The following is a 13,165-nucleotide window of genomic DNA, read 5'->3' as shown; positions in this document are numbered from 1 at the left end:
TATAAAATATAATTTTTTTAAATTTAATTAAATACATTTTACTATTCAATTTATGATATATTTCAACAAAATTGTTTTAATTAAATCCGAAACTTACATCTCACCCTCCTAAACCTAAAGCAATTAAAATAAAACGTATAATTTTGATACTTACATATGCATCCGGGGTAAAAATAAAGTTTAAAACCTTAGGGGTGTAAATTAAGTTTTGAAGGCATTTAGGGGGTCAAAGTATAATATTCATAAAAGAGGTTAAAAACACATGCAAAAGGAGAGAGAAACAGAAGAAAACAAACCTCAACTTGAAAGGTAACATCAAAGCTGCACAAACACAAAGACAAATTAAAACAGAGCTGCATTTGCAGGGAAAAGAAAACCGGGAGGAGACGAGTCGAAAGCCCAAATCATGATATCTCAGTTCTTCGTGCTCTCTCAGCGAGGCGATAACATAGTTTTTCGCGATTGTCAGTCCCCTCTTCTTCTACTCTCCCCCTCTTACTTTCTCTCTGGATCTAAACTTCAATTTCTTTTTTATTTTTCCCTTTTGCTATATATTTTTCTCGTTGAAAGCTCGCGATATAGGGTTTCTATTCAGATCCTTTACTTTTAAGTTTTTCTCAATAATTTGCGCGATAATTGAGTTTATAGATCTGGGTTAATTCGTAGTCGATCCTTGTTCAGTTCAATTGGATAGAAAAATATATGATGTAAAACGATCCTTCTCCTAGGCTGCATTTCAATATATAATTTTTGCTGATTTAGCTCTCATTTTTTGCCTTTATTTTTCTTTCCCTTGTCGAACCTTAATTTTCAAGTCCATTTGGATCAGCTGTCATTGCTTCTCTATTGATAAACGAATGATTTGAGCTTTGAATCGATTTTTCATGTTAACTTTCTGTAAAATTAATAGGAATAATGGGCCTTGCAAACTATATAAGGATTTCTGGATAATGAAATTCATGATGCCTCTGGAAATTTCTTGACGTTTTTATGAATTTTCATGATTGGCACTTAAACATGTAGATTAATGCAAGATAATTAAGATTAGCAGGTATATATTTTCCTTTGATTTGATTCTATTGAAGGGAAAGATTTTTACAGTCCAAGACTTGTTTTTGCCTTGACACTAATAAACAATTGTTACTGCAGATCGTGGTGAAGTAGCGAAAGGAAGTGCAGAGATATTCTTCCGTAAAGTTAAGTTTTGGAAAGAGGATGGACAAGAGGAGGCACCCCCTGTCTTTGTAGGTATTATCTTACTAAAGAATGTAATTCAGGCAGTATATTTTTATACAGGTGGAACAAATGATTTTGCGTTAATGGAGTAATCTATGTATTTTATCTCTACATGGTACATATACCTATTTATATGTTAAATTTTCTCGATTGGTTCATTCACTTCCTATTTTTTGGTTCAATGGCCCGTTTATTTTCTGATGGATATTTTATTACTTGATTATTATAGTATCCAAGCTGATGCAATGCTCTAATTGTTTTATATATTTCTTTTTGATCGATAGAATGTGGATGGTGTGAACTACTTCCATGTGAAGGTTGTTGGGCTGTTGTTTGTTGCAACCACAAGGGTTAATGTGTCACCATCTCTTGTCCTGGAACTTCTGCAAAGGATTGCTCGTGTCATTAAAGATTATTTAGGGGTTTTAAGTGAAGATTCACTGCGGAAAAATTTTGTACTTGTGTATGAGTTGCTGGACGAAGTCATTGTAAGTTTCTTTTCATACTAAACTTTTCAGTGCTATATTCTTACTATTTTTTGTGAAAAGCTGCTGCTCGTAGCCAACGACGAAGGGATTATTGCATCAGGGGTTAGCTCAAGAAGTCAATATTAGTTTATAATAGACTGCATTTTAGAATTTATTTCTACATTAGAAAAATTATTTTGCTTCCAATGAAATATGCTAAACTTTTGTTACTCTGGTGAAGTATTCACTGTTCTTCAGAAAAGATTTAAACTGACCCTCCCTACTGTTTTTTTTTTTTCAAAAGGACTTCGGTTATGTGCAAACAACATCTACTGAAGTTTTGAAGTCCTATGTGTTTAATGAGCCAATAGTGGTTGATGCTGCGCGTTTGCAACCTCTTGGCCCTGCTGCCATCTTTATGGTATGATGAGATTACGTGATTATTAACCTTCAAATAAATGGTACTCTCTTTTTTATCGACATGCACTTGTGAAGCAATTGATTTCTCAAATTTGGATGCATGCAGCAAGGATCCAAAAGAATGCCTGGGACAGCAGTTACGAAGTCTGTTGTAGCCAATGAGCCTGGAGGTCGGAAGAGAGAGGAAATTTTTGTGGATATAATTGAGAAAATCAGTGTCACATTTAGCTCTAGCGTGAGTAACTGCATTCTTTTTATATTTGGATTCAACATTTTAAATTGTACAAAATTTCGAGTCATCAGACATTTATAATCTAATACTAATGCATACAATCACTAGTTGAGTTGAGTCAGGCCAACTGGGCATCATTAAATATTTGTGGCTGAGTTGAAATATTATCTTATTTGGTAGCTTGTTTTTTCGTATTTGTTCCCATTCTCTCTCTCTTTTTGAATAAACTTAAGTTAAATAACTACCATTCTGTTCTTTCTCTCCCCATTTTCAAAGTTCTCTCTCTCTCTGCAGTGGTTTATTTGCAGTTAATAAAGTTTTTAAACAAAAAGTTTGCAGTCCCACACATAAACAGACTCCCATGATGTAGTGCATAATTGTATGAACCACAGTTAACCAATTCAATGATGTTTTAAACAGGGATATATACTGACTTCCGAGATTGATGGCACTATTCAAATGAAAAGTTATCTGACAGGAAATCCAGAAATCCGGTTAGCACTTAATGAAGACCTGAGCATAGGAAGAGGAGGGGGATCAGTCTATGGTACTGCCTTCGCACATTCTTAGTAATTATACAGTTTTGTTTTTGAGAATCATCTTTCTATAGAGAGGATGCCTTCAAGTTTTCATCGCGAATATTTAACTGAAACGAAGGCTCTAATATATGAGATCTGTGTTGCCATGTGAGGTATATTTTTTTAATGAGCACTATTGCCAAGTTTTTGTGCTTGATGAATTATTTTTTTTAAGGTTGCTTGGGAGGATTATTTCCTTTTCTTGTTTGAGTGTTCTGAGATTCAGCCATGATTCTCAATTTTAACATGTTGCAACTATAGTCTTTGATATGAATTTTCTTGGCAATATCATTTAACCTACTTTTTGTATCTACCTTTCACCCACTGTTTCAATCCAGCGTAATTTTTTAATAAGCAGTATTGCGAATTATTGTAATTGATTTTGTGCTTGATGAAGTTATTATTTTAAGGTTGTTTCAAGAGGATTGTTTCATTTTCTTGTTTGAGTGCTATGATATTTAGCCATGATTCTCGACTTTAACATGTTGCAACTATTATCTTTGATTTGAATGTTCTTGGCAATATCGTTTTCACCCACTATATCAATCCAATGATTTGCCATTCTACTGGGTCCGCTTGTTGTGGCAGATTATAGGAGTTCATCCGGTGCAGGGCCAGTGATACTCGATGATTGTAATTTTCATGAATCAGTGCGTCTTGATAGTTTCGATATGGACAGAACTCTGGCTCTGGTGAGTGAAACTTAGATGATAGCATCTAGAACATTGTGCAGAGATTTGTAGGGACTATAAATATTTTTTGCATCATTTAGGCACATGTTTTCATTCTGCTATTGTCTTTCAGGTACCACCAGATGGTGAATTTCCTGTCATGAACTACAGAATGACGCAGGAATTCAAGCCTCCTTTTCGTATTAACTGTTTAATTGAAGAAGCAGGACACCTTAAGGTGAGCTTGTATTTCTTGACTTCCATACATCATGATGGTTTCATTACATCCTTTTTTTTCCATACCCATAAGCATGTAATATTTCCTAAAATATTAACGAGATGAAAAGAACTTATTTTATTTACGAATTCGTTTAGTTCTATAATAAATTTGAAATTATTGAGCATTTTCCTGCTTCACTTATTTATACTTATGCTTTGCTATTAAAATTTTAGGCAGAAGTAATTCTTAAAGTACACGCCGAGTTCCCCTCGAACATTACCGCAAACACAGTTGTTGTGCAGATGCCACTTCCTAAATATACTACCAGGTATTTTCCTTTTCCCATCTTTTATACTTGGTAAATTTTATGTTGATTACATCTTTTATACTTGGTAATTTTCAGAGCTAGTTTTGAGGTGGAACCTGGAGCTGTTGGGCAAAGAACAGATTTCAAAGAAGCAAACAAGAAACTAGAATGGGGTTTAAAGAAGGTAAAAATATTTTACAGATGCTTTGAGAAGTTTTCACCATCAAATACTTTCGGTTATGTGATAGCTTTTTCCCTTTTGATGTCTTAATCATGATTTTGCTATGCTTGGCAGATTGTTGGTGGATCGGAACATACACTTCGTGCAAAGCTGACATTTTCACAGGAATCACATGGTACATATCATCCATAATTTATTATTTAAAAAGAATTTCTTTTTCTAAATTTTGTCTTTCTTGATGTGATAAGCTCATTTGAGAATGTGTTAAATTCATTTTTCATTGATGAAATATTTATGGTTTAATTCAGCAAACATCACGAAGGAAGCTGGACCAGTTAGCATGACTTTCACAATACCGATGTATAACGCGTCAAGGCTTCAGGTAAAGATACTTAGTGCTGGTTGCCTAGTGTGGGTTGAGACCTCCATATTTTGGCTGATAACAGCAAAAGTTTTATCAGATCTATGATAAAGCCTGGGATGGAAGAGGTTAAAATGTAGAAGCTATATCATCTACCAGATCTTTATTCTTGCCATCTAGAATGCTTTGTTAAGATGATTTTAAGTCAACAATATAAGGGCTGTTGTTTAGTAGTGAAGTCATTTATTCAAGCAGTTTGATAGCACAGAGAACAAGGATTGAAGTATCAGCAATGTTTCTAAATCCTAATTCTATTTTCAAAGTGCTTCAAAGATTCCTAACATCAAAATCTCTCCTGATACAGGTGAAATACTTGCAGATAGCAAAGAAATCTAGTTCCTATAATCCATATCGATGGGTGAGATATGTTACTCAGGCCAATTCATATGTTGCTCGAATATGATATGGTGGAATCTCCATTCTTTTGTATGTTTCATATATGTCGGCTCCTTGGTGTCACTTTATTTTTCTGAACTAGATTATACTTTTTTGCTGAATCACACCATATTTTCAAGTTGTATCATCTGGTGAAATTTATCTAATTTGTATATTAGTGATGTTGAATAGAAAATCTAGCACAATTTTTTCCCCTGCTGGTTATGAGAGAATTCCAACTGGTAAAATATGTTATTTAAGAAGCCTTTCTGAACCCATGCTATCAGAGCAACAGGTAATCTACTGTCTACTGCCTAATATTTGAATGAACGTTAAGCATTGAAATTTCTATTAACTTTGATAGAATTAGTTCCAATTTAATAATTTTTGGAAATTATATTTCAACTCCTTGGAATAGAGCTGTTCACCCAACGTTGAACAACCCTATTTTTGCAATTACTGCAAATGTTGCATGGTATTAACATTCTACTGTTAGAAACGAAAACAAACTTTCCATGCTTTTGCAAAGGCATGCTTGCCTCATTACCTTGCATACAGCCTCTTTCTGATTTTCCTACGCAGGAAATTCCACCTCTTACGCACCAAGTGCCTCGTCTTTGAAGCTGAACTTTCCCGACTTCCAGATATCCGACTTTCCTTAACCAGGTTTGCCCGTTCTAAAGGCTGAAACTGGCTGCTCTCGTCGAAGCCTGAAAGACCAAGATCAGCTCCAGGGACCAAGCATTTTCTCTTGCTTAAGCTCGAAAGCCTAATTTCTACCCGCAAAAGTTGGGTTTCTTTACTGGACCTAGTCCCTGGCAGTGCTTGCAATATCATAGTCCAAATGTTTTAGTCGACAAGTGTCAGTCCATGATTGTGCGCTTTCCTTTTTCTTTTCTGTGTCATCCCCCCTTCTTCCGCAGGGATTCAGGGAATGAGGCTAATACTATTTGTTACCTGTGTCTCCTTTTTGTTCCTGCTTGGCTTTAATCTCCGAATTATCCCTATAATAGCAGGATTTGCACTAAGTCAGTTATCCTAAACTTGTATTATACAATCAGTTAAGGACACGCGGAGCACCCATTACCTTCATTTTGACAAAAACAAATGCTTTTCCATCTAGTAATCTGATTCTTTTTTTCTTTAAAATATTCTTACTTTGCCATCATTAAGGCATTTCTTTGGATAATTTTTTCCATTGTTGGTTGCTAGTATTATTCAATTATAGTAATTCCACATCCGACAACTTAATCCAAGTAACCAATGAGAGCTGTCCTGGGTAGAATGTTTTTCGCGGTTCAAGACTCTCTGACAGAATATGTTCCCATAGTCAAAACTCAAATTTGGCACCTATAAACTCCCTAAATAAAATAAAATATGATACGAAGAATAGTCAAATGAAAATAAAACTAAAATATTCCATCATTCTCTAGAGAACTGCTTCAACTCTGATTATGCCCCTCCCCCATGTTATTATATTACACAAACTTAACGGTCAAACTAGTCCATCACTTGGGTATTTCATGTCGTTATTTTATTCAAGCAATAGCTCACCTCTGACGTGGGCAACCCTTTGTTTTCTTCTTTAGTTTTTTCTCGATTCTCTTGGTGCCAACCCAAGCTTTGTAATTAGATGCTGTATTTATCTAGCTACACAAAGCATTGTTGGTGTTTTTATGTGTACCCCAAACTTTCCATTATTCCTACAAACATTTTCACTAAATTTCCTTTAACTTTTAAAGTTTATTATTTTACTTAGTTAATCTAAATCGACTTCGTAAAAAATGAGTTGATTTTAAGTGTTATCTCGTGATTTAATAAACATTTTTTTAACTTTCACACTTTATCTTATACAAATCAAATTAAATATCTTATTTTTAATTGATTTAATCAGATAGATAAGACATGTAACTTCTTTCGCTTTTGTATTAATGAGGAAATGACTAAAAGGAGCCCTAGATGATTGAGATGACGCATATTTCAACTCTATAAAACTATTTAATTAACCTAGTGGCTAATCCAGCTTCTTTCTTTTTTTTTTCAATAAGCCTCATCAAAGGCAGCTATTAACTATCAATCCTTGTTGTGTGTTTTATTCATTGATAAGTAAATATTTTTCTTCGGTGTCATTAAACGGTGAAGGAAAACGCGCATCATTCTCTCTCCCTCCCACCAATTCGCTCACCCCTTTATAACAAAGTCAAATGATAAAATAATAGGAAAAACGAAAGCCGCCCTTGGAAACCGATTGCAAATGCGTCAAACACGTACGGCAAATAACAAAGAATTTGGGTTTTTTTTTTTGTCTTAAAAAATAAAAGAAATTAAATATGGATAAAATTATAAGTTAATCCATTGCTAATTAGGGCATTATGCAGCAGGGAAGGCATAACATTTTTTTTATTTGCTTTACACTTTATACCAATCAGCACAGAAGGGGAACTACAACGTCTGAGTCAAGCTTTCACCTTTTGGCTTTTGCTTTGTCTTTAAAATCTGTTGTTTCAAAGCCAATATTTCCTTATTTATGCTGATGTTTTACTTTCCGATGCTGTTGCATACATGTCTTATTCGATTTTAGTTACTCAAACAGGCAAATTCTGCTTTTTTCCTTATCCTTTCATTGCTTTGTCCGTCATAAAGTTATCCCATGCTTTGGACTAAAGCTTTTGCTATAAATTTCATTTCTCAAAAATAAAAAAATAAATTCATAAAATTATAATCAAAATACGCATACTATTCGTGAATAGTCGAATACTTTAAAAACCAACAAAATAACTCTAATCTTGTTTTATTATCTCAACTTAAAATGTTTCATTGTCTATAAAGTTTATAATCCAAAAATTTGTTCAAATATAAGAATGGATCATGCTCATAAATGGGTAATAATTAGTTAGAGATATGGAAATTAATGAAGAAAAAAAAATTGGAAGAAACAAGGAAAAAAAGTAACGACGGGGATGCTCCCCAAAATATAGTAACGAATCTGAGTTGCTATAATAAATTAAGGATGATGACTTGGACCATATAGAATGGGGTAGCCTAACTTGTCAAGTTTTCCCATACTTTTCCATGTGGGTGCTACGTAGCTGCACGTTCTTTATCCTTTAAAAGAGTAAGTTTCAACTAAGATTCTTGGGCAATCAGCTTCAACTTGTTATGCAATCCTTATCTTGGCACCCAGCTGCCTTTTTTTTTTTTTTTTAGTAAATAACCCGGCTGCTTCTATCCACCTACATCAATAGTCTATGGTCAGATTCATTGTTTCCACTATAAACTTTTTTTTTTATAAAAAAATAAAGAAGAAATTGCATTCTTTCTCTCTTCGGACGATACATCAATTCTCATAAATAGTATTTTAAAAAAAAATTCGTTTTTTAATGATATAAATAACGTATTTTTAAAGGGATATTCGGGGTGTTAAAGATTTGGGATTTCAATTGGAATTATGAGATTAATGAATGAGTTTATAAGATGTAAAAGAATTGCTTTTCTTATGTAGTTTAAGATCTTATATATATATATATATAAAAGATGATATACTTTATATGTGTAGTTTCTTGCAATACAATGATTAAGAAATATAGTGCGAATAATTTTTTAGATTTAAATTAAACCTCGGTTTCTCTTTTTATTCTCAATGAAATATTTATATTATTGTTTTAGAATGTCTCCTATTAACGTAATTTTTTAAAAATGGGAATCCTTTCTTTTGGATATTATGTTTCATTAAAATACTAATTTTAGGTAAGATTTTTTAATTTTTATATTACTTTAAGGGTAAAATTTATAAAAAAATTAAAAAATCTTTTATTTCTTACAATTTTGTGACATTTAAAAAATAAATAATTTATCATCCAAGTTAACAGTGAAAAGAAATAGCATTTCAATTGACTTTGTGATATATATATATATATATATATATATATATAATATTACTTTAATTTAGGAAATAATCATAAAAGGGAAAGTGAGAGGAAAATGTAGTCAAATAAAGGTAACTGTTAAGAAAGACCCCACAGGACCAAACCCTACATACGGTATGCGTACTCAAACCTACACTTGAATTACAACAACAGTGAAAGAAGAGAAGGCTAATTGTTTTGGTATATAGCACGCGACAGGATTTCCTTGGGCCCACTTTTGATATTTACTTTTCACATTTCTCTTTTTTTTAAAAAACAAAAAAGAAAAAAGAATAGCAATCTTCTCTGACTTTTGGGGTTTGCATAAAATTCCAAAATGTGCTTCTTAAGCAAAATGATTGTAAGCCTTGAATTCCCTTGGATCGAGTCATGTAGTAGTGCTAATGCATATACCCAATTTACCCACCACACAACAAAAGGAAACGCCATTTCCATTTTAACATATTAAGCACATGAGAATAGAGAAGGTAACCCCCTTCTTGTCAAAGTAAGTGAGCTGAGATTTTCAACATTTTTATGTGAGAGAGAGAGAGAGAGAGAGAGACAGCAGTCTGGGCTAGGTAGACTTAGACACTCGGGTGCGGACAGCATTATTATCATAACAGTAGAGACAATAAAACATCAAACAAAGATGAACCAAAAAGGAAAGAAGGGAAGAAGAAATTGTGGTAAGCCCAAATGAATGGAGCTTAAAAAATGGAAAAATAAAAAGAAAAAAAAGGAAGGGCATCCCCCATGACCCAAAAGAAGAACATCAAGGAGTCATTGTCAATCCACTCGGTCGGAAGTCGGGAGGACCCAGAGGCCAAAACTCTTCTCCTCTCTCTCTGTCTCTCCTTTCAAACTTGAAGAAAAACAAAGGCGGTGGAATACTTAGCTAACCAATGTCCCATACTTTCCCATTTTGTCAATTTCTTGCATCTCTCTCTCTCTCGTTGGATGTGTGGACCCTACTTTACCTCCAACCAGCGGCGCCATTAGTCTTTACTTGGTTTCAAAGCTCACCCACCTGCCGCTTCCCCCATTTCCCATCTCCCCTTTCTCTCTCTCTCTCTCATCCGTTCCCATTTATTATTCCCCTATAAACAAATCCAAACGCCACACCTCTCTTCTTTCTACACCTCCTTTCTCTCTCTATCCCTCACAGTTTTTCTTCCCCCACAGCCCATCTCCCCTCCCATGCCATCTTGTTGCTTCTCTTGTTCTTTTCTTGCCTTTTCAATTTCTTTCCCCTTATTTTATTACAAAATCTCACATCCAAAATCGCACCAATCATACATATAGACAAAGAAATTTATATTTTTTTATAGAAAAAAGAAAAAATTTAGGAGCCCATTTCAAAAAAAAAGAAAAAGAAAGCAAATCCCCGCACAACATGAAAGGTGAATATGTAGAAACCAAAAATGAGAACCCCAACAACATGTTTTCTAAACTCCACCACTCTCATCAACAGCACCAACACCAAAACCACCCTTTCTCTCATCACTTCCAACTCTCTCGCGATTCCCAAACCCCTGACTCTGAAGACACCAGTCGCACCACCACCCCTACCACCAAGGACCCCACCACCAACCACAACTCCACTCTCCCTAGTGGTGGCGGTGGCGGTACTAGCGGTGGCGATGGAGCTACCATCGAAGTCATTCGAAGACCAAGAGGCCGTCCTCCAGGCTCCAAAAACAAGCCGAAACCACCCGTCATCATCACTCGCGAACCCGAGCCCGCCATGAGTCCTTACATTCTCGAAATCCCTGGAGGAAACGACATCGTTGAAGCTATCTCCCGTTTCTCTCGTCGCAAAAACATTGGCATCTGCGTACTTACAGGATCTGGAACCGTTTCGAACGTAACTCTCCGTCAACTTTCAACGACTCCGGGAGCTACCATAACTTTCCATGGCAGATTCGACATCTTATCCCTCTCCGCCACGTTCCTACCTCAAACGACGTCGTGTCACATGCCGAATACGTTCTCTATCTCTTTAGCGGGTCCTCAAGGACAGATCGTTGGGGGGTTCGTAGCTGGCTCATTGGTAGCAGCTGGCACCGTGTTCATAGTAGCTGCTACTTTTAACAACCCTTCGTATCATCGGTTACCAGGAGAAGAAGAAGCGAGGAATACAGTGTCGTCAGGTGGTGGTGGTGAAGGACAGTCGCCGCCTTTGTCTGGTGGCGGTGGAGATAGTGGTCACGGTGGTGGGGTAGATTCTTGCGGGGTTTCGATGTATAGTTGTCATTTGGGTGGGTCAGATGTGATTTGGGCTCCAACTGCTAGACCACCACCGCCCCCACCGCCTTACTAATGAGGTCGAAGTTGTAGTTTATTCAGTTCTTTCCTTTTCTTTAATTTTATTTCTTTGGAGAGCACTGTGAATTAATGGGAGTTATCTAATCTTTTTTTTCTCTTTCTTTGTTTTTCTTTTTGGGGTTATGTAGTGTTTTATTTCGTCATGATATGATCATTAATTATCTTTGTTTAATCTTAAATTATAAATTTTAAGTTAATTGATCTTCTATTTAGCAGTTAATCTTTTATTCTGGATGAAATGTGAATGGGTTTGAGCTGATAGAGCAAAGTCACTGGCTTTGAGCTAAGAGGTGAAGCCGTGGAAAATCTTCTTTAACGAGCGTATGGATTGTCATACGTCAAAATCTAACGTTCTTCTGGTTAAACTGGTTAAACTGGTTTGCTTTCATCGTCACTGTTTATTATTACATGTTAGATATTTGCCGAATTCTTTGCGGTGGCCTGCCTTTTCCCATTTTATTTATTTGATATTTTGGTTGCAAATGGGAGAGCTTTGCTTTGAAGTTTGAAACTGATCAACATATCTCTGCACTCTTCTGCAGCCACTGGCTGAAGATAAATGCTGATTCGATTGATCTTTTCCTTGGCTCTTTTCTTTACCTTCTTCATTTAGATAAAGCGTGTGCCAGAAGAAAACATGGCTAGGGTTATGCCTGCCAGTTTTCTTTTCAGTCTAACAGGGAAAAGAGGAGGGAGGAAAGACGAAAAAAGAGGGTTTGGAGTTTTTGCTTTTGCCCAATACACTCTTGAAAGCTCTCAAGTCATACCCCACTTTACTATTTTTTTTTTCTTTTTCTTTCTGATCATCTGTGTACTTTGGTTTGTCTCTTTCTAATTGGATCTTTTCGTCGATGGGAAAAAAAGAAAGAAGGCATGATGAAAGCAAAGCAGGGATTGGGGGTGCCAGGGCTCATGGCTTTCCTCTCCGTAAACTCTTTGGTTCTTGAGCTGCTGGTTACCCTGCTGCCTACTGTCTACTGTCAACAGCTTCTCACCCGAGCGAGTTAAATGACACTTGTGTTTGGCCCTGAATGGTCATATTTCATGGAGATAAGACATTTATTGCCTGATCCTGTCAGTTTTTTTTTTTTCTCTTTCTTCAAAGTTATGTTGGAGATTGTTTCTTATCATTGTTTGCCTCTTCGGGTTTTCTTTCTTTTCTTTATCAGTTGAATGTTCCTTCAGGTTATATGATTGGAAGGGTTTTGGCATTAATACTTGAATTTTAAGGGTTTCACCATCATCTATTAATGTTTTCGTACAAAATAGAATAGAGGAAATACTTACGCATGCATTACATGAATTGCATTTTCCTGGCAGGTTATTATAATTTTCTTCTTCTTCTTTTATTTATTTATTTTAATTAAAAACAATGAAGACAGGCTATCGTATTATACTAAACTTATAACATGATTCATTCCCTAGGCCACAATTTGCAGTTCCCTAAGAATATTCCTCACTTTTATGTCTCATCATTTGTATCTTGTTTCTTTATTTTATAAGCATCTTTTTTTAATTATTTTTTCCTAAACTTTTTATTAAGAAAAAAAAAAAAGAGGGAATGTAAACTTCTTGCCAAGTGACTCAATCATGCAGGGTCAGAAGTATTCAATGACTGGACAATTAACGGGCATTAATTAGGAATGCAATACTTCAGTTTCCTTCAATTTCTGACCCAGTTTTTTTTTTAAAAAAAGAAAGAAATATTACATGCTTCAATTTCTGTCCTTTACATAGAATTCAAATCATGTTCTAACCTCTTGTAAAAAAAAAAGAGATTTTATGAAGTATGTATCATGCTATGGCAGAATAATAATATAAAAA

At 35.1% G+C, this 13,165-nt stretch overlaps 2 protein-coding genes across 2 annotated transcripts; both read left to right on the top strand.

Annotated features, from left to right (window-relative positions):
* On the top strand, positions 291-5,382 carry LOC18591570 (AP-4 complex subunit mu). Its single transcript, XM_018125971.1, has 13 exons — positions 291-464; positions 1,150-1,244; positions 1,521-1,724; positions 2,008-2,124; positions 2,230-2,358; positions 2,776-2,902; positions 3,522-3,625; positions 3,738-3,842; positions 4,058-4,152; positions 4,228-4,315; positions 4,427-4,487; positions 4,621-4,694; positions 5,038-5,382. Exons 1-13 carry the CDS (start codon positions 407-409, stop codon positions 5,134-5,136), a joined length of 1,356 nt encoding a protein of 451 aa, XP_017981460.1. The 5' UTR covers positions 291-406; the 3' UTR covers positions 5,137-5,382.
* LOC18591797 (AT-hook motif nuclear-localized protein 17) lies at positions 10,072-11,538 on the top strand. The gene has a single exon (XM_007018147.2). It carries the CDS (start codon positions 10,410-10,412, stop codon positions 11,334-11,336), a length of 927 nt encoding a protein of 308 aa, XP_007018209.2. The 5' UTR covers positions 10,072-10,409; the 3' UTR covers positions 11,337-11,538.

The sequence above is a fragment of the Theobroma cacao genome, chromosome 8, assembly GCF_000208745.1.
Source record: "Theobroma cacao cultivar B97-61/B2 chromosome 8, Criollo_cocoa_genome_V2, whole genome shotgun sequence".
Taxonomy (NCBI): domain Eukaryota; kingdom Viridiplantae; phylum Streptophyta; class Magnoliopsida; order Malvales; family Malvaceae; genus Theobroma; species Theobroma cacao.
Note: the sequence above shows the minus strand (reverse complement) of the source record. Positions and strands in the feature narration are given on the sequence as shown.

What these genes read in the sequence shown, in the direction of transcription:
- LOC18591797 (XM_007018147.2), top strand. Translation starts at nt 10,410, where the DNA reads ATGAAAGGTGAATATGTAGAAACCAAAAATGAGAACCCCAACAACATG.
- LOC18591570 (XM_018125971.1), top strand. Translation starts at nt 407, where the DNA reads ATGATATCTCAGTTCTTCGTGCTCTCTCAGCGAGGCGATAACATAGTT. An exon ending in AGTTGCTGGACGAAGTCATT is followed by an intron (nt 1,725 to 2,007) that starts GTAAGTTTCTTT and finishes TTTTTTCAAAAG; the next exon opens with GACTTCGGTTATGTGCAAAC. An exon ending in ATTTTCACAGGAATCACATG is followed by an intron (nt 4,488 to 4,620) that starts GTACATATCATC and finishes GGTTTAATTCAG; the next exon opens with CAAACATCACGAAGGAAGCT.